This window comes from Moschus berezovskii, chromosome 1 (assembly GCF_049115385.1).
Source record: "Moschus berezovskii isolate FMDL1 chromosome 1, NW_MosBer_1.0, whole genome shotgun sequence".
Classification (NCBI taxonomy): domain Eukaryota; kingdom Metazoa; phylum Chordata; class Mammalia; order Artiodactyla; family Moschidae; genus Moschus; species Moschus berezovskii.
In genome coordinates this window covers 159768856-159795634 of record NC_142460.1, presented here as the reverse complement: position 1 = coordinate 159795634, position 26779 = coordinate 159768856, and the positions used below count along the sequence as shown (strand labels likewise).

Here is a 26779-nt window from a genome sequence, read left to right as displayed (position 1 = left end):
AGAATCCCATGGACGGAGAAGCCTGGTAGGCTACAGTCCACGGGGTCGCAAAGAGTCGGACACGACTGAGCGACTGAATGGAATGGAATGGCCCATGTATGCAGACAACTGCTAAAGCACCATGAAGACTGATTTGGGGGAAAATTTAGGGACTTTAAATCTTTCCTTCTTGTAAGTTGAACATTTTTATAGTTTTTAACTTATATTTTACTTAATTATAGTTTTTACTGAGTAATTTTTTATGTAATAAAGTTTATCTTTTTCCTTATTGCTTCAAACTTTGACTCAGAGTTAGCAAACCTTCTGTACCCCCAAGTAATAGAAGAATTACTCATATTTCCTTCTAGTATTTGTATTCTTTACTTTTTTCACAGTTAAATGTCTGCCTTATTTGGAGTTTATGCTGGTATGTGATATTTGGATGAGTACAATTTTATTTTTTTTTTATTTTTTTTTTATTGGAGGCTAATTACTTTACAATATTATATTGGTTGGTTTTGCCACACATTGACATGAATCCGCCCCGGGTGTACATGTGTTCCCCTTCTTGAATCCCCCTCCCACCTCCCTCCTCCCCATATCCTCCCTCCGGGTCATCCCCGTGCACCAGCCCTGAGCATCCTGTATCATGCTTCGAACCTGGACTGGTGATTCGTTTCACATATGATAATATACATGTTTCAATGCCATTCTCCCAAATCATCCCACCTTCACCCTCTCCCACAGAGCCCCAAAGACTGTTCTATACACCTGTATCTCTTTTGCTGTCTCGTATACAGGGTTAAGGTTTCCATCATTCTAAATTCCATATATATGCGTTAGTATACTGTATTGGTGTTTTTCTTTCTGGCTTACTTCACTCTGTATAATAGGCTTCATGCTCTGCCATTATCTCAAAATGTATATTTAAAAGCTCATCTTTTTTGCTTGCTGATTTAATGCTACTGTCCTTATTGTATCATAAATATCCATGTATAATTTGGTATATTCATATGCAAGTTTCGAATTATTTTAATTATAGAGACTTTTGAGGATGTTTTAATGTCTAGTGGGCCTGCCAGTTCCTCTCTCCCTGGCCCCATCTTCTTGGAATTTTTTTTTTCCAGAATTTTCTTGGATATTCTTTCTCATTTGTTCTCTATGAACTTGTCTTTTCAAGTCAATTTACATATCAAATGTCAAGAGGTTTTCATTTGGTTCTTTATTACTTCTTCCCCGGGTAGGTGGAAATTTCTAAAGAGATTTCCCTCCCAAGTCAATAAAATTGATAGAATTGTTTCATTTAACCCAAAAGGAGAGGCAGGGTTCTATGAGGCTCGCACTTGTTAAGGAGTGATTCAGGTAACTTGCACCCTCTCATTTCCCCTGAGCTAATGATCAGCCAGGTCCCCACCTGTGCCACTGTCTCTGCATGTTTGGTCAAGTGTTTTCATATCCCTTCTCTCATTTTTCTTTTCTTCAGCCTTTTGGCTATAAAATTCTGTACATTCTTAGGGTTTCGCCCCAGAAATTAGCTGTCATCATTGGAGCTCCTAAATTATTCCCTGAGGGACCAGATACAATTAATGTTAATACGGTTAATGGTTAATACGATTAATACAATTAATACAGTTAAAAAGAGGCTTTTGATGGAATCTCTCCATGCCTCTCCATCCAGCCAAAGGAGCACAAGTGACCCAGGAGACTCAGCTGAGAAACCATCATTAGAACTCTAAGTGAGTTCAGTTAGGTCACAAAGTAAATATACAAACTCAATCATTTTCATGTGGAAGCAATTTAGAAAATATAATGGAAATGGAAATTCCATCACTGTGGCAAAAGTACATATAGGTGTAAAATGCCTAGGGATTAACTCGACAAGACTGTAGAACTTGAATGAAGGAAAAACATTACAAAACTCCACAGAAAGACGTGAAGATTAATTTTGAATAAACAGTAGGCCATATGGTGCATGTAGTTAGAATAACCCTGGGTAACCCAGAGGAACTCAAGTGTCCCATTTTATGTGCTCAGTTGTTTCTTTGATATTCGAATGACATGACTCTATTCCATCTATTGTGACAAGTCTAATGGTTTCTTGAAAATCTCCAAGCATTTCCAGAGATGATTGAGGGGCCTATGTTCCTCTTGATCAACATCAACTATAAATATTTCTGTTCTCCTGTTACTTGATTATTCATTCATTTATGTCTTTATTCACAGCACATTTGTTGTGTGCTTACTGGGCCCTGAGCACTCCAAAGATGCCTACCAATCATTGCTTATGGTCCTTGTGGCTTCCATCTCCATTTCCAGTCACTCTTGTCTTAAGACGTAGTCTCTTTCGTTGCCCAGCTGAGCATCGCTAACACAAGGCTGTTTTGTGCAAGACTTTCTGAGGTTTTTGAGGGTCCCAGTGGTGGATAACTGTTGTGGGAGAGAGAAGGAGGACAGATGTGGTGTCTAAGTACAAATAGCATAAAACAAGAAGCAATGAAAAATTAAATATTACACATATTAAAGTTTGTGGGGAGTTTCTCACTCTGTCCTTTATTCTTGTGTCTTACCTGCTGCTGTCTTTGGAATTACCTATTCTGCCTCACAGTATCTCTTGTTTATTATCTCCTCAGCCTCTCTGATTTCTAGACCACTTAATCTCTCTTTTCTTTGGGAACTCAAACCTCCTCTTATGTTATCAAAGTCAAAAGTTAAAGTTAGTTGCACAGTCATGTAGCCTGCTCAGCTCCTCTGTCCACGGAATTCTCCAGGCAAGAGTACTGGAGTAGGTTGCCATTTCCTTCTCCAGGGGATTTTCCCAACCCAGGGGTTGAACCTGGGTCTCCTGCATTGCAGGCAGATTCTTTACCAACTGAACCACTAGGGAAGCCCCCTGTTATATTATAATGGAGAGCAGTTTAACTCTTTCTCTTCCTCTTACTCAGCTAGATCACACTGGGGGTGGGTTAGCCAAAGAAGTCATTGAGCTATTGTTCCCCCACCCCCTTCCCCCTGGTGGCTCAGAGGTTAAAGCCTCTGCCTCCAATGCGGGAGACCCGGGTTCGATCCCTGGGTCGGGAAGATCCCCTGGAGAAGGAAATGGAAACCCACTCCAGTATTCTTGCCTGGAGAATCCCATGGACGGAGAAGCCTGGTAGGCTACAGTCCACGGGGTCGCAAAGAGTCGGACACGACTGAGCGACTGAACGGAACGGAACGGAACCCCCTGCCCCACCCCACAAGACAAGAGCTCTTCTCTTCCTCTTAAAGGGGTTCTTCTGATCTCCAGAGCTACAATCTTTAAAAAATTTAATTCCCTCAGCACACTTGGATTTTGATGAAATCAAGTCTCTCCCAGATTAATAAACAAATAGAAGATAATTTCAACTATAATCCCAATGATTTTTTTTTCTGAAATTTAATAAAATTATCTTAAGGTTAATTTGGGGAGAGAATAAGCTCAAAGAACAACATCCATCCATGTGTGTTCATTCATGCCCAACTCTTTGCAGCCCCATGGACTGGAGCCCACCAGGCTACTCTGTCCATGGAATTCTCCAGGCAAGAATACTGGAGTGGGTTGCCATTTCCTACTCCAAGGGATCTTGTTGACCCAGGGATCGAACCTATGTCTCTAAAAGGGAAAGTAATGCAGAACTAGTTCGACTAAGAATTTGAGTTAAACAACACATAATGTTTAATGGGAGAATGAGCAGACAGAGAAGTAAAATATAACACAAAGTTCAGAAACAGATCTAAATGAAATTAAAAAAAATAGCAGAAGAAAATATAGGCAACGATGTATAACTTTTTATGTAATCCTTAATTAAGGAAGGCCTTTCTAACCATGGTTTTGTGTGTGTGTGTATGTGTATGCATCATTCTTGCAAAAAAAAGAAAAAAACAGCATGCTTCACAACATGAATAAACCTTAAAACCACTATGCTAATTGAAAGAGCCAGGCACAAAAGGCCATATATTCTGTGTGAAAGGTACAGAATTGGCAAACCCATAGTGCACTTGATTAGTGGTTGCCAGGGACTGGAAAGAGAGGATGTTAGGAAATAACTGCTAATAAACATGGGAATTTCTTTTTAGAGTGATGAAAATGTTCTGGAATTAGGTATTGGTGATGGTTGCACTATGGTAACTATGCTGGTAACCACTAAACTATCTACTTTCAAGGCTGAATTTTATGATACATTAATTATACTTGAGAAAAAATTTAAAGATAGATCAGTTCTACTTGGGGTATTGTAAGAAAAAAAACAAAAAACAGCATGCCAGTAGAGAATGGTTAAGGAATGTCTTTGAAAAATATTCAGTGACATTTATTAAAGGTGGCAAGACATACTTTATTTAAGACCATATGAATGGATGCAGGGACCATTGCAATGGGATTTTACAGTAAGGGTGAGAGACTGGGTTCCACACTAAATAAAGCACGGTCAAGTGGGAATAGATAGCCAAAGAGCAGAATGGGAGTCAGTGGGTGGAAAATTACTCAGGGGAAGCACCAGGGTAAGGGGTTTGGCTAAACTGACCTAACAAGGTTATGCTGAAGGTAGGATGGTAGAGTAAATCTGATCAGATATTGAGGGTTTGGGGTGCTGGTTAAACTGATTTAGCAGGGTTCTTGCTAAAACCAGTGTTACCGAATTCAGGTTTGGCTGCTCACCACTCAAAAGCCAGTAATTCGAGAGGCAAGTGTCAGTAGAAAGCAAAGATGCTTTAACAAGAAAATGTGGTAGCCTCAGGGAGGAGGTGGACTCATGTCCAGAGACCAACTCCAAGGATTCTTCTCAGCCATGACAGCTTTTAAAGGGAAAAATGGGGAAAAGAATCTCAGAATTGTCGAGGCAGGAGTTTGGGTTCTGCATCGCCTCTACTGAGTGCAGACTGGCTGACTCTCTCCAGATATTACCTTGCCCCTTGATCTGCCTACCGGATTCCTTAGGGGACCATTGCGGGGTAGACAGCTAACCGTCCTTTAACTAGTTAACTCTTCACTCTTACTTCTTTTCATCTTGGAGAAGAATTCGCAGGTTAGGCAAGGCATGGTGTGCATTCAGGAGAGCATAAGTCAGGAGTTAGGTTAAATTGCCTAAAGATCTTATTCCTACATTAGGTTCTTTACAGGTTAAAAAGGGAGGGGAAATAGGCAAACGGGAAAGGGGCAAAAGAGCTGCCTTCACTCGGTTTTCCAAGGACATGCACATCAGGTCTACAGGAGAAGGTTCAGCGCCTAACTAGAGAATCTTTGCCCAATGTGAATTTACAGTTTTTAAAAAGACTAATAAACCTGTAAAATGCAAAAGCAATGAGATGACATATGTGCCTGTTTACTTGGCAATGATGGTAGGAAAATACAAGTTTCTTTCATTGAGTAGGTTGTAGTCTAATGGAGATTTTCGTAATATGGTATTGGTGAAGGGCATCTCAGCAACGCATTTCAAAAACCTTAGACTGTGTCCTAGTGATTCTGTTTCCAGGAACTTATCTTGAAAAAAATACTGTGTGCCATTTAGAATAAAGTTGTAAATTGCAAATTCCCTGGTGGTCCAGTGCTTAGAACTCCACACTTTCACTGCTGAGAGCCTTGAGTTCAAACCCTGGTCAGGGAACTAATATGCTATAAGCCAAGAGGTGTGGCCAAAAGAAAAAAAAAGTAGTAAAGTGAAATAACAACAGAGGAAGATGTTTCTACTGCTAGGGAGAAAAATTAGAATGTGTAGCATAATAGACCAATAGAAGTGCACACAAGAAAAGCTGAAGAGATAGGTAATTTGTAATTGCTTGTACATCTTAACTATATTTTGATTAGCTATATTTTTCAGATATTCTACACTGGAGGTATCTTTTGTAATCAGAAAATAATAGAAAAGTTGGTTAATATAATACAATTTGAAATTGGTGAAGCTTTCGGGGGAGTGTTTTGTTTGGTAAACAAGATTGCAGAAATGAAATTACAAGTTCCTTGTTTCCCCTGTTTCAAAACTAGAGATGCAGGAAAGATGTTTTGGAAGTCCTCAAAGTCTCGAGGCTGGATTCTCACCCTCTAGTTGCCCGTATGAGTGATGTGTAGTTTCAAAATCTAATTGATTAATTGATAGTTTTATAACATAGACTATATTGTGGTATATTCACCCAAGAATTTTTCTCTTCAAATAAGGTATTTTGGGCTTTAACACCAGGATCATATTGAGTGGAGTTCTTTCTGATTATTGACTTGAATTCTGTTTCCCAGATGTAATGATTTTCTTCTCCCAATTTCCTAGACAGAATCATGAATAAACTGGAGGACAAGCAGGACCAGATGATACCATGAAGAGAAGTTTACAGGCCCTCTATTGCCAACTGTTAAGTAAGTCGATGTCACTTTTCTTCTGGCCTAGAATAGACCAATGTTATTATTTCACTGGTGCCAGAAGCTTACACACCTTCTGGAGGAAGACCAGTGTTTGGCTGGTGAGGAACAGTACTTTTTCCCTCTGCTTCATCTAGGTACTTGAGTATCAAGCATTAAGTCATTCTGTTGCCTCAGGCATCAGTTACTGTACATAATTATTGTAGACTTTTTATATGGTTATTCTAAATTGGCGTGTTAAGCACAGTCAGTTGGAAAATGAGTATCAAAAGCATTAATACTCTTGGTTATGCGGCAGAATTTAAAGGGGTTCTGGTATGACCCACTCTGGACTCCTCATGAAGAGGGAATGATAGGCTGTTAGGATTTAGTTACATAGAACCTATTCCCATTTAGTGACTGTACAGCCTTTATTTGAATAGTTTTGCATAGTTCCGTGTGTTCTTGAACAATGAGTGGTGAAATGTAATTTGTTTAGGTCTGGTGGTAGAATGGCAGGTGTCCGATCATGATTTTCTTGGCACATTGCTCGTGTGTTTTGTGGATTGTACCATAAAGAGCCAGTTGTCTGGGACTGTGTAATCTTTGGGACCGGATTGTTACTGAATGAACGTAAAATCTAACACCAGTTGGTGGGTTTGATGTTCAGACTGATACATTTGGGACAACAGACATTACCCACTCTGGGTCAAACCAAAGCCATTGAATTGGGAAAACTTGAAATTCATTGTGCTTATCTGTTTCTTGCTGATGTAAATAGAGGACCTATCTTTCCTAGGCTGAGTGCTCCTTGTTAACTTTTGCCAAGAAAATAACATGAAAAGAGATTGAGATGAAAATCACCAGTCAGCCCTTAGGATTTAGCAGTTCAGGTTATGTTGTATCCCCAGTGCAAAGCACTTAATCTACAGACAACATTCTGACTGGGTGTTTTAACTGACTCATTTTTGCAGTTAAATTCTAATCCCTGAAACACAGATCATGTCAGCCTGATTTCAGCCTGGTGGAACGTCACCAAGAGTTATAGGGACTCTCTCATGTTTTTCTCCATATATTTTATAGGGTTTGTTGCTTTTTTTTTTTTAATGATAAGCTTGCTTATTAGAGAAAGGGCTTTATGGATTGAATTAGCAGTGTCCTCAAGGAATGATTAATTCTGCCTTGATGAGAGAGGGAACATTTGAAAGATAAATAGGATTACACACACACTCAAGAAGGCGAGGCAGTTTTTTATAGGCAAAAGAAACAAGAAATGAAAAAGAGCGTAGTTGATTTAGAAGACAGCACAAGGTTTGTTGAATTCACCTATGCTGATTGTATGTCATGATTATACAGTGGAGGTGATGAATAGATTCAAGGGATTAGACCTGGTAGATAGAATGCCTCAAGAACTATGGACAGAGATTTGTACCACTGTACAGGAGGCAGTAACCAAAACCATTCCAGAGAAAAAGAAATGCAAGAAGGCAAAGCGGTTGTCTAAAGAGGCTTTACAAATGGCTGAGGAAAGAAGAAAAGTGAAAGGCAAGGGAGAAAGGCAAAGACATAACACAATTGAATGCAGAGTCCAGAGAATAACAAGAAGAGATAAGAAGGCCTTCTTAAATGAACAGTACCAAGAAATAGAGGAAAACTGTAGAATGGGAAAGACTAGAGATCTATTCAAGAAAATTGGAGATATCAAGGGAACATTTCATGCAAGAATGGGCATGACAAAGAACAGAACCAATTAGGACCTTCAGTTCAGTTCAGTCGCTCAGTCGTGTCCGACTCTTTGCGACCCCATGAATCACAGCACGCCAGGCCTCCCTGTCCATCACCAGCTCCCGGAGTTCACTCAAACTCATGTCCATTGAGTCGGTGATGCCATCCAGCCATCTCATCCTCTGTCATCCCCTTCTCTTCCTGCCCCCAATCCCTCCCAGCATTAGGGTTAGGACCTTACAGAAGCAGAATAGATTAAGAAGTGGTGGCAAGAATACACAGAAGACCTATACAAAAAAATGACATAATGACCTGGATAACCATGACTTAACTTCCATGTACCTCATATATAAAATGGGATGTGACCACCCACTACATAAGATGGTATTCAGTGAGGTAATATGGCATATAGAAGACCTACAGTAAATGCCTGTTCCCTTACTGGGCCATTGTCTGAATGAAAAGGATACAGCCTCCCTAGGAGCTCTACTGTAACTAACATTTGCATGGGACTTTTTGGTTCACAAAAATGTTTACAGGATTTAATCCTTACAAACCTTATATGGCAAGTGGAACATTGACTATCATTGATTTCATTCTACAGAAGAGAGAATTGACACGATCAAGGCTGCCCTTCCCAGGTCATGTTGCAATTATTTTACAAAAAGTAACAATGGAAAGTAAGGAACATCATCAGAAACATTTAAGAATGTGACATTACTGGGGAGGTGCTGAGTTCTGAAGTGACAGATTTGGTCTTTGCCTGGGTGCTGTGTCCTGGAAATTGACTTCATTTTTAAGAAGGCCAAGACAACCCTTTAGAGCTTATGAAAGTAAGTTTTCAGATACCAACATCTATTCAAATCAAAGTCGTTTGGATACTTACTCAGAGTTAAAGAGTAATGATATTTAGTAAGTTAAGCATTTGTTCTATACACAGGAATCTGTATTTCTTAAATCATACTCTGTCTTATTGGTTCATCTTGCTTATTCTTGCATTCTCTGAATATACTGAACTGTGCTGACCATACAAAAATTAATCCTTTGCTCAACCTAGAGAACTGTCCACAGGGCCCTATTACTCAGATGGTGGAAGATAAAGAGAATTCCTGTAGTAGATTTGGGTTCCTAATCTGTAGAATTTAGAAGGTAAGAAGTATCAACTTTTCTGCCCTCTACCTGGACCATGGAGATTGCATCTGTCTCAGACTCAAATTATACACACAGACACACACACCCCAAAATCCGTATGACTCAACTCTCTAGGCTCTTTGAGGCATAATAAGAATGATCTGCCTCTCATCTGATCTCTGGAACTGGGCTGCTGCTGCTGCTGCTGCTAAGTCGCTTCAGTCGTGTCCGACTCTGTGCGACTCCATAGACGGAAGCCCACCAGGCTCCGCCATCCCTGGGATTTTCCAGGCAAGAACACTGGAGTGGGTTGCCATTTCCTTCTCCAATGTGTGAAAGTGAAAAGTGAAAGTGAAGTTGCTCAGTCGTGTCTGACTAGTAGCGACCCCATGGACTGCAGCCCACCAGGCTCCTCTGTCCATGCGATTTTCTAGGCAAGAGTACTGGAGTGGCTTGCCATTGCCTTTTCCGCTGGGCAGAAAGCCCTAAATATACTTTACAGTGAGCAAACTGTCTTTTGTGTTTTTTCAGTGCTAACTAGCGATTTTTGCCAACCAGCTACCCAGTGACTTTATTTACTTCTTAATAATCACTTAACAATCGTCCCTCTGATCACTTCTTAAACTAAAAATATCCAGATCATGAGGAACGCTGGGCTGGAAGAAGCACAAGCTGGAATCAAGATTGCTGGGAGAAATATCAATAACCTCAGATATGCAGATGACACTACCCTTATGGCAGAAAGTGAAGAGGAACTCAAAAGCCTCTTGATGAAAGTGAAAGAGGAGAGTGAAAAGGTTGGCTTGAAGCTCAACATTCAGAAAACAAAGATCATGGCATCTGGTCCCATCACTTCATGGGAAATAGATGGAAAAACAGTGGAAACAGTGTCAGACTTTGTTTTTTTGGGCTCCAAAATCACTGCAGATGCTGATTGCAGCCATGAAATTAAAAGACGCTTGCTCCTTGGAAGGAAAGTTATGACCAACCTTGATAGTATATTAAAAAGCAGAGACATTACTTTGCCGACCAAGGTCCGTCTAGTCAAGGCAATGGTTTTTCCCGTGGTCATGTATGGATGTGAGAGTTGGACTGTGAAGAAAGCTGATCGCCGAAGAATCGATGCTTTTGAACTGTGGTGTTGGAGAAGACTCTTGAGAGTCCCTTATACTGCAAGGAGATCCAACCAGTCCATTCTAAAGGAGATCAATCCTGGATGTTCATTGGAGGGACTGATGCTAAAGCTGAAACTCCAATACTTTGGCCACCTCATGAGACGAGTTGACTCACTGGAAAAGACTCTGATGCTGGGAAAGGTTGGGGGCGGGAGGAGAAGGGGACGACGGAGAATGAGATGGCTGGATGGCATCACCGACTCTGTGGACATGAGTTTGAGTGTACTCCGGGAGTTGGTGATGGACAGGGAGGCCTGGCGTGCTGTGATTCATGGGGTCGCGGAGAGTCGGACACGACTGAGCGACTGAACTGAACTGAACTGAATATCTTCCACAGGGAGTTAACATTCTCCCTCTCTTTTCCCTTTTATCCCATAGTATACCCAGAGCCCCACCATGGTACCTACTAGGGAAGTTGCTCTAATGTGATCTGTGATCTGAAGCTCTCCCGTGCTCATTAAGAAAGAAAGCAATCTGATTAAATTAACTAATGCCAAGGTGTACTTCATTGGCTAAGGAGAGTTGGGAGCTTTTCCATAACCTTCAGGGATATTTGCATTAATAAAGAAATTAATTTTACCTTCTTAAGGCAAATGCTGTCAGTGTTGTGGGTTTTTCTTTAATATTTATTTATTTTTGGCTGCACTGGGTCTTTGTTGCTCTGTGAGGGCTTTCTCTAGTTGTGGTGAGTAAAGGCTACTCTCAAGTTGCAGAGCATGGGCTCTAGGGCATGTGGGCTTCAGTAGTTGTGGCCCACAGGTTTAGTTGCTCTGTGGCATGTGGAAGCTTCCCAGAGCAGGGTTGAACCCAAGTCCCCAACACTGGCAGGTGGATTCTTAACCATTGGACCACCAGGGAAATCCTCAGTGTCGTTTTAAACCATACTGAGTATAGCAGTTTAAACAGGTCAGTTTGCCAGGGCTTGTCCATTTCTTTGGATCTCTTTGAGTCAATGGTCTTGAATTTTCACATTATTTTTCTTTCTGGCTTATCCCTTGGCTCTTTGGCCAACTAAAAGCAGAAATGATCTGGTTATGCCTAATCATCCTTCTGGATTTCCAGTGCTGAATACCTGAAGTTATGCATTTGGATGTCAGTTCCCACAGACTCTTGACTTGTTGTGAATCCATTTCTCTGCATCTGCATTGTCTCTGCTTAAAGAAGGGCTTCCTATGGTCTTACCTGAGCCCTTTTAATAGTCTCCCTTCCTGCTGCCCTTATCTAAGGCCTCCTCCTTCTAATCCACCTTCACATTGCCACCAAACAGCAGCCTGTCCACTACTGATGATCTTTCAATGGCTTTGCATTACCAGGAACAGCAGTCCTCATAGTGTGGTCCAGAAAACTCTAGGGACCCCTGAGACCTTTCCAGGATGTCTGTGAGGCTCTCCTTTTCCAAATATATTATCTTTATGAAGCCAGATTTTCTTTATATCCTTTAGCTATACTGCAACAGATTAAATGCAGAAGCTGAAGTGAGAGCCAGCTCAAATCCTGGTTTGCTACAAATTATTATCCAAATGATTTTTGCCTCTTTCAGTACCAAACCTGCCAGTTAAGCGTGCCTCCAAATACCTGTTGGAGCGTCTGCCCTCCACCCCTTGCAGATCTATCACCCCAGAGGCCATGAAGTAAAAAAAGCAAAGTGCTACCACCAGTAGTTATAATAATGGTGGTGACAAATCTGTTCTCCAGTAAGCATTATGGAAATTGGAGGTGTCCATTTCATCAGCACCACAATTCAGTATTTCAGACTGGATTACTCCAATTGACTTTCATTGCTGGTTCTCAAACCTAGATATACATTAGAATCACCTGGAGAACTTTTAATAAATCTCCTTGCCAAGACCCCACACCAGATCAATTAGAATCTTTGGGAGACAGGGTGGAGAGCGTGGGGCCTGGGTATCCAGTGATTCTAACATGCAACAGGGTTGAGAATCACTGGCTTAGAGCAGTGATAACCATGCAACAGAATTACCTGGAAGCCTTATTTAAATACAGATTGCTGGGCACCATCCCTGGAATTTCTGACTCAATATATGGGGATAGTAATTTGCACTTCTAAATTTTCCCTGATGCTGAAGAAGCTTTGGTCCAGGGACCACACTTTGAAAATCACTATCTTAGACAAAAGAAGTGCTGTCTCCTGGAGCCAAAGATGCTTTCAGTTTCCCTGCATCACTTGAGCAGGGTGAAGTGGTGAAGTGAATCTTGGGGCAAAACCAGGGTCAGTTAGGAAGAAAGAGGAAGAAAAGGAAGAAAAGTTAGGAAGGAAGGAAGCGGAAGAAAACCAAAAGAATCAGTGTTGTAAGATTAGGAACTGTTAGAAGTTGAGGTTTCAGTTACTCCTTGGGATACACTGGAAGTTAGTTTTCACTCTGTTTTTAAAAAGGGCTCTAGAGATGGACTAGCTAAGCTTATGTTGTTGTTGTTCAGTTGCTCAGTCATGTCTGACTCTTTGTGACCCTATGGAATGCAGCACCCAGGCGTCCCTGTCCTTCACCATCTCCTGGAGCTTGCTCAAACTCATGTCCATTGAGTCGGTGATGCCATCCAACCACCTCTTCCTCTGTCATCCCCTTCTCCTCCCGCCTTCAGTCTTTCCCAGCATCAGGGTCATTTCCAGTGAGTCTGCTCTTCGCATCAGGTGGCCAAAGTATTGGAACTTCAGCTAAGGTTATAAACAAAGACAAAACAGGAGAAAGGCCCTCAACTCTGGCTGTTCACTGCATCAGGCCCACTTTAGAACTTGATTTTCTTCATTTCATGCTGGATAATTCTTTTGCAAATCAGGAAATTGAGACTGGAATTTTCTTACTATGAAAAAAATTTTTTTAATGTTTTCTAGGGAGAACAGATCTCCTTGATTCTGAAGGTTAACTCATTTACACAGAAAAATTGAGGAAATAACACTTTGGAGTCCAACATTAACCCAGGAAGCTTGTGCATACTGGGCCTTTAAAGGTGTCATATTGATTTAATGTCTTGTACATTTTAGACTGATTTTTTTTTAATTTGCCTAAGTCAACAATTCTCTTATGCAGATTAAACAAACCTTAGTAGACATTTTCATGTAAGCAATGCTGGTAAAGACTGAGGAATAAAATATTTTAAAGAAACTGAATTTTATGACTTTAGAGTGTACTCCATTACACACAAGGCAGAAGCATAGGTGAAGGAAGTCATGCTCACACCTAGAGCTGTTGACTTAGGTAAATTTAAATGTTAACTATTAATGAATTTTAATGAATCATATAGAAAATTCAATTTCTATATCAAAATTCTATATGAATTTTCAATATGAAAGTACTTTTGCTGAAACATACAGTGGGAAGAGCATAGAATTTGGATTTGAAGGATGTACTTTGTGCTCTCATGTCTTCTCTTAGCAGTTTTGTCATTTTGCACAGAGCACTTAACTGCCCAGAGCTGCCTCATTTTCCTTAAATACAGGACACAAATGATGAGTATATTTGCCTCGAGGATTGTAAGAGTTAAATGATAAGGGTATAAAAATATTTCATAAGTTGTAAAATGCCTTCTAAACATGGGTTGTTCTTTTATTATCGTCCTTAAATAACTTAGGGCTTCCCTTGTGGCTCAGGTGGTAAGCAATGCAGGAGACCCGGGTTTGATCCCTGGGTTGGGAAGATCTCCTGGAGAAGGAAAAGGCTACCCACTCCAGTATTCTGGCCTGGAGAACTCCATGGACTGTATAGGCTATAGGGTCGCAAAGAGTCAGACATGACTGAGCGACTTTCACTTTAAATAACTTAAGCATTTCTTTTGTTGTTAAATTGTGCTATTGTTTAGTAAATCTCATTTAAAAATTTTAAAAAGGAAATGTGAGAGACAGTCTAGTATGTCCCTACCCAGCTTCCAATTCAGTAGAACACTCATTCATGCACATGAAACTCAAGGAAGCTATTCTAACAGGGCGTTTTCTGGCTTATCGGGATCTGATAAAATTCTGGAAAATTGTTCTAAATGAGAGAGGTTGGAGCAGAATTTTTTAAATGAATAAAAGGAATTTTTCCTCAGCAGATTCATATTGACTTATAATAAATCTTCTCTGGAAGTTTTGTGGATGGTTCAGTCATTGCCTTTACAAATGCGAGGGACACTGGAGATTGTCCAGCTAGAATCCAAGAAGCTTACCAGACCTAAGCCACGTTGCCTTTGCCAGCTCTCTTTCTTAATCTCCGTCTCCTGTTCACCCATTTTCCTTCCTTTCCTTTGGGTTATCTTGCTCACCAGGCTCTCTCTTCTCTTTGATTTTCCCCCTCAGGAGTTTCTGAAACTTTCTCCTGCAAGGCATAAATCCTTTATCTGTTGCAAGTGTTCTGACAGCCCCTCAAAGGTGGATTTCTTGCCTTTGTTCTGCCGGTGCCAGCATGTCACTTAGGGTACTTAGGGTATCAGGGTGCCCTGTGAGCTGTGGCCAGTCATATTACTCATCCCCCTGTCTATGCATCTTCATCAGTTTCCTCTATAAAAAGCTCACTATGGCTGCCATATGACATTAGCTCAAACTTGGTGGCTTAAAACAGCAGAAATATTCTTTTCTCACAGTTATGGGGACTGGAAGTCTGAATTCAGGGTGTCAGCAGAGCTGCACTCCCTGCAAAGGCTCCAAGAGAGAATCCTTCCTTGACTCTTCCATTCTGGTGGCTCCAAGATGTTTCTTGGTTTGTGTCTGCATCACTCTAGGTTCTGCCTTTATCTTCACATGGCCTTCCCTCTTATCCCTGTGTCTCTCCTCTGTGTATCTCTTGTAAGGACATTTGTCAGTGGATTTAGGGCCTATTGGATAATCAAGCATGATCTCATCTCAAGATCCTTGATTACACCTGCAGAACTATTTTTTCCAAATAAGGTCTCATTAACAGGTCACGACAAAGATAGTCACGATAACATGATCACTGACCTAGAGCCAGACATCTTGGAATGTGAAGTCAAGTGGGCCTTAGAAAGCATCACTACGAACAAAGCTAGTGGAGGTGATGGAATTCCAGTTGAGCTATTTCAAATCCTGAAAGATGATGCTGTGAAAGTGCAACACTCAATATGCCAGCAAATTTGGAAAACTCAGCAGTGGTCACAGGACTGGAAAAGGTCAGTCTTCATTCCAATCCCAAAGAAAGGCAATGCCAAAGAATGCTCAAACTACCGCACAATTGCACTCATCTCACACGCTAGAAAAGTCATGTTCAAAATTCTCCAAGCCAGGCTTCAGCAATATGTGAACCGTGAACTTTCAGATGTTCAAGCAGGTTTTAGGAAAGGCAGAGGAACCAGAGATCAAATTGCCAACATCCACTGGATCATGGAGAAAGCAAGAGAGTTCCAGAAAAACATCTATTTCTGCTTCATTGACTATGCCAAAGCCTTTGGCTGTGTGGATCACAATAAACTGTGGAACATTCTGAAAGAGATGGGAATACCAGACTACCTGACCTGCCTCTTGAGAAACCTGTATGCAGGTCAGGAAGCAACAGTCAGAACTGGACATGGAACAACAGACTGGTTCCAAATAGGAAAAGGAGTACGTCAAGGCTGTATATTGTCACCTTGCTTATTTAACTTATATGCTGAGTACATCATGAGGAACGCTGGGCTGGAAGAAGCGCAAGCTGGAATCAAGATTGCTGGGAGAAATATCAATAACCTCAGATATGCAGATGACACCACCCTTATGGCAGAAAGTGAAGAGGAACTAAAAAGCCTCTTGATGAACGTGAAAGAGGAGAGTGAAAAGGTTGGCTTGAAGCTCAACATTCAGAAAACAAAGATCTTGGCATCTGGTCCCATCACTTCATGGGAAATAGATGGAAAAACAGTGGAAACAGTGTCAGACTTTATTTTTTGGGGCTCCAAAATCACTGCAGATGCTGATTGCAGCCATGAAATTAAAAGACACTTACTCCTTGGAAGGAAAGTTATGACCAACCTTGATAGTATATTAAGAAGCAGAGACATTACTTTGCCAACAAAGGTCCGTCTAGTCAAGGCTATGGTTTTTCCCGTGGTCATGTATGGATGTGAGAGTTGGACTGTGAAGAAAGCTGATCGCCGAAGAATTGATGCTTTTGAACTGTGGTGTTGGAGAAGACTCTTGAGAGTCCCTTGGACTGCAAGGAGATCCAACCAGTCCATCCTAAAGGAGATCAGTCCTGTGTGTTCATTGGAAGGACTGATGCTAAAGCTGAAACTGCAATACTTTGGCCACCTCATGTGAAGAGTTGACTCACTGGAAAAGACTCTGATGCTGGGAAAGGTTGGGGGCGGGAGGAGAAGGGGACGACGGAGAATGAGATGGCTGGATGGCATCACCGACTCTGTGGACATGAGTTTGAGTGAACTCCGGGAGTTGGTGATGGACAGGGAGGCCTGGCTTGCTGTGATTCATGGGGTCGCGGAGAGTCGAACACGACTGAGCGACTGAACTGAACTGAACTGAACAGGTTTCCAGGAGGACTACAATCCATGGGATTGCAAAGAGTCGGATATGACTAAGTGACTAACACTTTCAACAGGTTTCTAGGTTAGGACATAGATAGGTCTTTTGAGGGACCACACCTCAACCAATCAGAGAACAATCTTGCTATACTTCATAGAGTTGGTAATACAAGTATATCAAGCACTTAGCACGGTGCCGAATGGGTGCTAAGGCCGTGGTGAGTGTGTGTGGAGGAGTAGGGTGTCAGGAAACGGAACCAGTGCCCTTATGAGTTTATACAGCTTTCTGAAAAAGTTTTACCACAAAGTGAGGGCAGGAGAGTGCCAAGTGTTTAAAAAAAGCAATGAACCCAACCCAACTGGTGGTAAAGTTCCCAGGAAAGATTTGCAGAGACTGTGCTGTAGGGCTATGAGCTTCAGGCACAGGAGGTGCACACTGAGGCTGAGCCTCTAGGGCAGGAATGGCTCTAGCCGAGATTCCCAGGCCCGTGTGTAGTTGGTGCACAGGCTGCATCTCCTGACCTTGCCAGGGACTGCAGTGCTGGGTATTTGATGAGAAGAGGCAAGAATTAGATTCCCTTAAGCTGTGATGTGTGAGTCTGGTTAACACTGAGCATAAGGGCTTTAAAGATTTCTGTGGGATATTTTCTCAGACAACTCTCTCCCACAGGGCAGAGCCCAGGCTCTGTGCTGGCAGCTGCAGGGTCTGCATTTAATTATAACATGGCTTGGGAGAGAGCCTGGAACCCTCTGAGTTGAAAAGATGCTAGAGTTTACTTTGAAATTCCTTGGTTAGGTGAAGAAATGAGAGTGCAACCACCTTCCCCCAAAGCCAGAGTCCAGATGTCACCTGGATGGGGGACCAAGTGTTGTGCCCCAAGTCCCTGCTGGGTCATGCCCCAGCATCCAGGGTTGCAGTGGAAGGTGCATAGGAAGGTGATAGGTGGAGAGGTTGGAAGCTCTTGGTCAGGGCACTTGAACAGGGGTGGTGATTATTAAGACTCCAGCTCAGGCCTGGAGGCCACTAGGAGATTGGAGGAGTGCCAGCCTGCAAGAAACCTGAGTGGCTGGGCAGCTTCCTTGTCTGAACACATGGGGTCTCATCTAAGTACTTAGAACAGACCCAGAAACATTGAGTCATAATTATTTCCCCCACTGTTACCATCCCTTCCCCTACTTATCCCATTTCTCTGGAATTAAAAGTGAAACCTCATTTCTCTTTTATCTCTGGGACCTGTTCTCATTCTCATATACCGTGTTACAAGTCCAAGCTATTACATCTCCACCCTTTCCCCTATGAGTCCCCTTCCTAAGTCTCCTTCTTTGAGAGCCTGTCTGGAGTCCCAGCTGAGCGCCAGAGGTGACTGGAGAAGGACTGGTGATGAAAGTATCTGTGGCTAGAGATGTATTTGAAATCCCCCCAGATGTGGTCCCATGGGTGTCTCCTGTGCATTATTAAATTGGGATGATAAATGAGGAGGCCAGGTTTTGTCATCTTTCCCTGAAGATGGCTCTTACAGATGTGGTCTTCTTGGGAGTTTTTCCCCATAGGTGGAACTTCAGTGTGTCATTGCCAGTCTGGGAATCCAGGTTTCCCCAATCAATGGGTACTTCAAAAATAAAAAGTTCCAAAACTTAGGAATTATTTATAAACTTCTGAGGGATTTGTAGTATAATTATTAAGGAAGGAAGGCAGTCTTTATACAGGACACCTAATTGTTCTTGAGAGAAAAACATGAATTGAGAGATTTACCTTCTGATGCTACATGAGAATGTGTAGACTTTATATCAAATAAATTTCATTTTCTTAAACAAAAGGAAAGAGGAGAGGAAGAGAAAGAAGAGGCATCAGATAAGCAGTTGCTAAATCTTGAAAGCGATTAATGGTCAGGATTTTTCCACTTGCTTCCTCTTTCTTTCATTTTCCATGACCGGATTTTATTCCCTGGAATATATGGAAGAGTCAGATACTTTCAGAGCTGAATGGAAGATCCTTTAGTAATTGTCACTCTGTCTAACAGATGAAGAAACTGACTCCATCCTGAAAGGATAAGTTGATGTGAGGGCAGAGGCACGAACATGGATCCCCAGAGCCAGGTGCAGGGCTCCCTCCAGGCTCTCCTTCCACCACCCTCCACCCTCCATCTTCCCTTCTGCTCCAGTCTCACTAGTTTTCTCTTCCTTTCTCAAGTATTCCAACAACCTGGCGTGCCTGGCTTCCTGTTGCGCAGGATTGGCCCCCTAACCTCAGCCCAGCAGCTTCCTCCCCACCCAACCTCTCTCCATGACATTAAGTTCTGCTAGCACACGGAGCTGTCTGACATTTTTCTTTGCCCTTTTTTCTGCATTGCCTACATCTCCTCTTGGAATGTTAGCTGTGATCCAGCATACTATATTCCCAGCATTGAACTGCGCCTGGCTCATGGAATTCCCCCAACAAAAGAAAGGATGAAGAAGTTGTGGTATATATACAAGATAGAATATTACTCAGCCATAAAAAGGAACACATTTGAGTCAGTTCTAATGAGGTGCATGAACCTAGAACCGATTATACAGAGTGAAGTAAGTCAGAAAGAGAAAGATAAATACCATATTCTAACACATATATACAGAATCTAGAAAAATGGTTCTGAAGAATTTATTTACAGGGCAACAGTGAAGAAACAGACATAGAGAATAGACTTATGGACATGGGGAGAGGGGAGGAGAGGGTGAGATGTAAGGAAAGGGTAACATGGAAGCTTACATTACCACATGTAAAATAGATAGCCCACGGGAATTTGCTGTAGGCTCAGAAAACTCACACAGGGGCTCTGTATCAACCTAGAGGGGTGGCATGGGGAGGAAGATGGGAGGGAGGGTCAAAAGGGAGGGGTATATGTATACCTCTGGCTGATTCATGTGGAGGTTTGACAGAAAACAACAGAATTCTGTAAAGCAATTATCTTTAATGGAAAATTTTTTTAAAAAGCAGCATTAAAATAGAATGAACCAGACAGAGGACCAATGGGCAGGTTTTTTCGGTGGTTCACACTGCAGAAAGAGGTATAGAAAGGGGTGGAATTATGGTCTAGATCATCACTGTCTGATAGACATGAAGAATGCAAGCCACAATTTAATATTTTCCAATATCCATATTAGAAAAAATGGGTACAAATAGGTGAAATTAATTTCAGTAATATAGTGATATTTTATTTATTTATTTAATATATTTAAAATATTCTTATTTCAGCATGTAATCAATATTTTAAAAATTATTAGCAACGTATTTTGCTTCTTTCTTTCATACCAGGTCTTTGAAATCCCATATATAATTTGCACTTATACCACATCTCAATTTGGACATTGAATTTTTATCAGAAATACTTGATTGGCACTTAGATTTCATAAAACATGTAGTTGAAAATTAGATGCACATACATTTTTTTCTAGCACTCGAATCTGATATCAGTTTTTAAGTTTAGTTAAAAATGAATAAAATTTTAAAACTCAGTTCCTCAGCCACTAGCAGCATTTCAAGCGCTGGGTGCCACCTGTGGCTGCACAGGGATGTGTCTCTGACACCTAAGTGTTGGTTTTGACGTTCCTCTGCCCTTCCTGCCCTCCATCCGCCCCGTGGTACAGAGCCTGCTGGGCAGGACACACTGAGGCAGAACACCAGGGCCTTGGCCATGATAGATGACTGTGTCTGTAGCCCCCCATCTCTGGGCATCATGTTAAGAGGTAGTGGTTGGTAAATCCCTTTAAGTAAAGTAGTTTTATTTTGAGTTGTTTTAGAGGAAGGGCAAGATCAGGGATTCTCGCACTGCCTACAGAGACTGTATAGTCCAGGGATGAATCAAAGCACACACTTGAGCCTCTCTTGCAGTGGTGGCATCAGGCTCAGGGCTCAGAAAACACAGAGAGCATCACACAGGGCCGGACTCTGCAGCCACCTGCCTGCATGGCTGTGACTGGGTGAGCCACAGAGGCACTGGGAGTTTCTGGCCAGGAAGCCTTCTTCCTCAGATGCTCAGCAGGTCCTGAATGAATGAGCATCCCTCTTGCGAAGCATGTTTTGAGATCCGCAGCCGCCCTGTGTACATCTCATCCTGACCTCTGCTGTCATCCGGGCTGGGCAGCACTATCTCCCTCAGTCCCCAAGGAGCTTAATGATGCAGGGGCAGAAATGCTATTTCTCACAGCTTTCTTACACTTGTCTGGGAGGCCTGGGTATCATGCCATGAGCTGACTCTGCCAGCAGTCCCACAGGAAACTTTCATGTTGCATGCATCCCTTGAGAGAACAAGGGAGAGTGTTGTATTGTGAAACATCAGATGTCACAGGCTTCTGTCATCAGTTCAGTTCAGTTCAGTCGCTCAGTCGTGTCTGACTTTTTGCGACCCCATGAATCACAGCACGCCAGGCCTCCCTGTCCATCACCAACTCCCGGAGTTCACTCAAACTCTTGTGCATCGAGTTGGTGATGCCATCCAGCCATCTCATTCTCTGTCGTCCCCTTCTCCTCCTGCCCCCAATCCCTCCCGGCATCAGACTATTTTCCAGTGAGTCAACTCGTCTCATGAGGTGGCCAGAGTATTGGAGTTTCAGCTTTAGCATCAGTCCTTCCACTGAACACCCAGGATTGATCTCCTCTAGAATGGACTGGTTGGATCTCCTTGCAGTCCAAGGGACTCTCAAGAGGTGTCTCCAGCACCACAGTTCAAAAGCATCAATTCTTCAGTGATCAGCTTTCTTCACAGTCCAACTCTCACATCCATACATGACCACAGGAAAAACCATAGCCTTGACTAGACTTCTGTCATAGATCTAAGTTAATTACCAAATGCTCTAAGAGCATTAGCAGAGTAACTCTAATTGAGATACACAGATGCCCAAATAGGCAAGGGGCCTGATGAGGAGACAAAGGCTAGTTTGTCCTGTGGAAACTATCTCACAGAAATTCTTAAGTCATAAACAATTTGCAGGTAGAGCTCTTCACAAATGAATGAGCTTCCAAGAATGGAATTTTTATTAGACATCCCTACTTTAACCCCCTCTCTACAACCCGTAGGTGGATCATTTGATATCCTCCTATTTTCATCATCTTTCAATTCACTTTCATAAAGGACCAGGCATTGTGCTAGGCACTAGGAATGGAAAAATGTGCTCACTTCCTTCCATGAGCTCCAGGCTAGTGGAGAGAGAGGCTTCAAAAGAGAACTAGGTTACAAACATGGGTTCATCATGATCAGACAGGGTGCCAGCTGCATGTATGGTTCTGGGAAAAATTCTGTGAATACAGAGATATATAAGACATAATCTACTACCCAGAAGCTTATAGTGTAATCAAGACAAGTATGGAAGATAAAAAGAAAATAGTACATTTTAGAATATAATAAGAAGCCACAGATCAAGCCATATTCTTAAGTCCAGCTTAATTGTAATGAAGATGACACTTTGATTCAATGTCTGAGTCCTCTGTGTGTGTTTTAATGGCTCCACACTTGGAGCAAGGCAGGGATTAGTCCCTGAGACTAGCACTACAACCAAAGGAGACTAATGAAAACCAGCCATTTGTACTTCACAAAGTGTTTTCTCATCTGATGTGCCTTTCATCAGCCTGACAACCCTGTTGATGCACATGATTTTTATCACAACATTACCACAAAAAAAAAAAAAAAGGAAACCCAAAGAAGCTAAGTGTTGTAGTTAAGATCCTACAAGGTCCTACAACTTGGACACAGGTCTTTTCTTGCTCCAAGTCCTGTATCTTACCCACAGTCTCTCATATTTTATCTAAACCACAGTCATTGTACTAGGAATACTGTACAACTCACTGAGGACAGTTGTGCCATCTGATTGTGTGTTTTCTTCTTGGAGTTTTTCAACTTGAGTCAATGAACTTCTCCAACCTTTCCCTTGCAATATGCCTCATTTTGTTTTAGCAGATTTGGTAGTTGGTCTTTTTGTCACCCATCCTCTGCCCCTAGTCTGTTTAAAGAAATAAAGTAAACAATAGCAGGGTAAAGATACTGGCTCCCAGATATTGGCTAGATTATATTTGGGAAAATAAATGTTGTAACCCATCAAGGCATTGGGCCATTCCTTTTATAAGCCAGTGAATCAGGAGTTTACTTAGCCTCATTATTTCCTAGTTAGCAAACTCCACTTGTGCCATCCTTATGGCTGTATTTTTAGAAGTCTTAAATAATTATAACAACTGAGAAAAAGGATGGGAAAAGAAATCTGGCTCCAAGTATACATTCACTTAATTGTTTCTTGAATTAGATATGTCTTCATCCAGCCCTCAAAGGATACTTTCACCCTTCCTTGTGTAGTTGCTGATGGGATTGCCAGCTGATGAGAGGTATTTCAGGGTGCTGCAGGTCTTCCTCCTCATCATCCAGTTGTTTATTCTGGGTACCAGCTGGACCTGGGAGGATAGAGGTGAAAATGTTATAAAGGAAGAGTGCATTACAGTGACATGACATCTCCCGTGTGGGGCCAAGTGAAACATTAACAATTTGTGTTGAGTCTGATATTCTAGTCGTGGCACTTAAGCCTCATTCAAGCTGATGTGACAAGACGAAGAGACTGTAATGCGACAGCCCCACTGTGCACTGAAGAATGACAAGGGACTCAAGAAGTAAATAAATGTGGCAAGCTATTGGGCTGCATTGGGCTTCCCCCATGGCTCAGCGGTAAAGAATCAGGCAGCAGTGCAGGAGCTGCAGTAGACATGGATTCCATCCTTGGGTCAGGAAGATCACCTGGAAGAAGGCATAGCAACCCACTCCAGTTTTCTTGCCTGGAGAATCCCATGGACAGAGGAGCCTGGCAGGCTACAGTCCATAAGGTCACCAAGAGTCAGGCATGACTGAAGTGACTTAGCAGCAGCATTGGGCTACATCAGAGCAGCTAAGGGCAGGGGATGTTCACCCTTAAACAGTTTCTCTCACGTTGTGGTTGATTATAGAAGAGCTCTGAAGGGGCTGTGCGTGGGAAACCAGAGTAGGGAATACTCTGAGCATGAAGGATATGAACTGACATTCCACTGCCACCTCCTGAGTCTATAGCAGCATCGCCCCCCGCTGCCCTGCTGCCATCCTGAGGGCCTCGCCTGCAGGCTCCTGGCCCTCTGAGCTACCGTCAGCATCTTCCCCTAGGGAACTGGATTCTATTTTCTGTAAGTTCTCAGCACTGAGGGCCTGCCCAGACTAGTCAGCCAGCACTGTGAGAGGGAAACCAACTTGGCCTGGGATCTCTGGGTGTTCCTCAACTCCACAGCTGAGCTCTCGTGGCCTGTCCAGGGTAAGACCAGATATGACATGTCCATGTTGTCAACAGCAACACTATCTGTAGCTGCTTGGCTTTTTTCAGCTCCACCTCCTGCTGGATCTTGTCTCTTCTTTCATATCCTCACTGGTTCATTGCTGAGAGGCTACCGTGCGTCACCGCCGAGCCCATCCAACATAGCTCTTTTTCCTTCAGCTTTTATAGTATTTCAAGAGAAAAAATACAAGATATTGTTGTGGGACCAGTGAAATAATCTGTTTTGCCTTTTGTTTCCCTTGAGGAAGGATGATACAGTCCAGTGAGGAGAAGGCAGATGATAAAAATATTGTGAAGAATCTTAGAATCCCAGAGTAATAAAGAATGAAGAAATGCAGATAGCAGAGTACAAGAAATTAGAAAAGCAGTCGTAGTTGAGTCCAGAGTTATTATGAAGATATGAGGAAATGAGTCAGGCTAGGAAAAGAGATGAGAAAGAAGAAATAAACAGGAGACAGAAAATTAGAGTTGAGAGGATAGAGAAATTTTTTTAAGCAACCCCTAGTTCATTCTAACGGAGAAGGCAATGGCACCCCATTCCAGTACTCTTGCCTGGAAAATCCCATGGGCAGAGGAGCCTGGCGGGCTGCAGTCCATGGGGTTGCTAAGAGTCGGACACGACTGAGAGACTTCACTTTCACTTTTCACTTTCATGCATTGGAGAAGGAAATGGCAACCCACTCCAGTGTTCTTGCCTGGAGAATCCCAGGGACGGGGGAGCCTGGTGGGCTGGCGTCTATGGGGTCACACAGAGTCGGACATGACTGAAGCAACTTAGCAGCAGCAGCAGTTCATTCTAAAGGAGATCAGTCCTGGGTGTTCACTGGAAGGATTGATGCTAAAGCTGAAACTCCAATACTTTGGCCACCTCATGCGACAAGTTGACTCACTGGAAAAGACTCTGATGCTGGGAAGGATTGGGGGCGGGAGGAGAAGGGGACGACAGAGAATGATATGGCTGGATGGCATCACCGACTCAATGGACATGAGTTTGAGTGAACTCCGGGAGTTGGTGATGGACAGGGAGGCCTGGCGTGCTGTGATTCATCGGGTCGCATAGAGTCGGACATGACTGAGCGACTGAACTGAACTGAACTAAATCCCGCAGTTATAGTCATAATGATGTGGACAGTTTAAAGTCATTATATTTTATTTGCTATTTAATACAGTTTTCATAGTAGAGTAAAAGTTCCCAAAAGCCCAGCAATTCTACTGTGAAAACCCCGTTAGTTTTCAAGTATCTTGCAAAATTCTATTGTTTCGTTATTAGGCCTGTCTACTTACCAACTGCGCGAGTGGATTCTCAGGGAGAATTTCAACAGGAGTTTTGAGGTGGTGAATGTATCAAAAGCCAAAGAGGCTCTAAGAAATGGAAGAAGAAAATAAAAAGCCTAAAGTGAGTCAAGCGGGCACCAGGCTGCTGATTGAATAACAAAGTGCATTAAATTTGTTGAGTCCAAAAGTCAAAACACTATGGATCTGCTCATTTTACTAAATTATTTATATCAATAAAACATAATCAACAAAACAGCCAGACGTTAGTGATGAGTTTTCAGGTTCTTTGGAGACACCTACAATAGTGACATCAACTATAGATGCTTAATTGTTGCCATGGCTACCTAGATGCCACTAAAATAACCCTGATCATCTTTATTCTATAACTGATGATGGACTTCAAGGAGATCCAGCCAGTCCATTCTGAAGGAGATTGATCCTGGGTGTTCATTGGAAGGACTGATGCTAAAGCTGAAACTGCAATACTTTGGCCACCTCATACGAAGAGTTGACTCACTGGAAAAGACTCTAATGCTGGGAAGGATTGGGGGCGGGAGGAGAAGGGGACGACAGAGAATGAGATGGCTGGATGGCATCACTGACTCGATGGACATGAGTTTGAGTGAACTCCGGGAGTTGGTGATGGACAGGGAGGTCTGGTGTGCTGTGATTCATGGGGTCACAAAGAGTCGGTCACGACTGAGCGACTGAACTGAACTGAACTGATGATATTTCAGAAGTGTGTATATCTGACCAGGAACACAGTTATAGGAAGCACCATCATTTTAAATTAATTTTGTAGTGATTGATTTTCTTCACATTAAGGGATAACGATTTTTTTAAATTTTTTAATGAATTAACATTTTAATTGGAGGATAATTTACAGTATTGTGGTGAATTTTGCCATACATTGACATGAATCAGCCATGGGTGTACATGTGTCTCTCATCTCAAACTCCCCTACCACCTCCCTCCCCATCCCATCCCTCTGAATTGTCCTAGTGCACCGGCTTTGGGTGCCCTGATTCATGCCTCGAACTTGGACTGGTCATCTATTCCATGTATGGTAATATACTGTTTCAGTGCTATTCTCTCAAATCATCCCACCCTCACCTTCTCCCACAGAGTCCAAAAGTCTGCTCTTTACATCTGTTCCTCTTTTGCTGTCTTGCGTATAGGTTTTTCTTACCATCTTTCTAAATTCCATGTATATATGTGTTAATATACTGTATTGGTGTTTTTCTTTTTGACTTACTTTACTCTGTATAATAGGCTCCAGTTTCATCTGCCTCATTAGAACTGATTCAAACGTGTTCTTTTTAATAGCTGAGTAATAAGTAATACTCCATTGCGTAAATGTACCATAACTGTCTTT

At 42.2% G+C, this 26779-nt stretch overlaps 1 protein-coding gene across 2 annotated transcripts in view; it reads left to right on the top strand.

Annotated features, from left to right (window-relative positions):
- TMEM108 (transmembrane protein 108) overlaps positions 1-26779 on the top strand; it is a 413918-nt gene that overhangs the window by 222144 nt on the left and 164995 nt on the right. The window contains exon 3 of one of the 2 annotated variants that reach the window (XM_055413587.2): positions 6259-6340. In XM_055413587.2, coding sequence (XP_055269562.1) covers positions 6301-6340 — 40 coding nt within the window. In that variant the 5' untranslated portion in view covers positions 6259-6300. Of the gene's footprint in view, positions 1-6254; positions 6341-26779 lie in introns of both variants that reach the window. The other variant, XM_055413577.2, reaches the window with a different exon arrangement.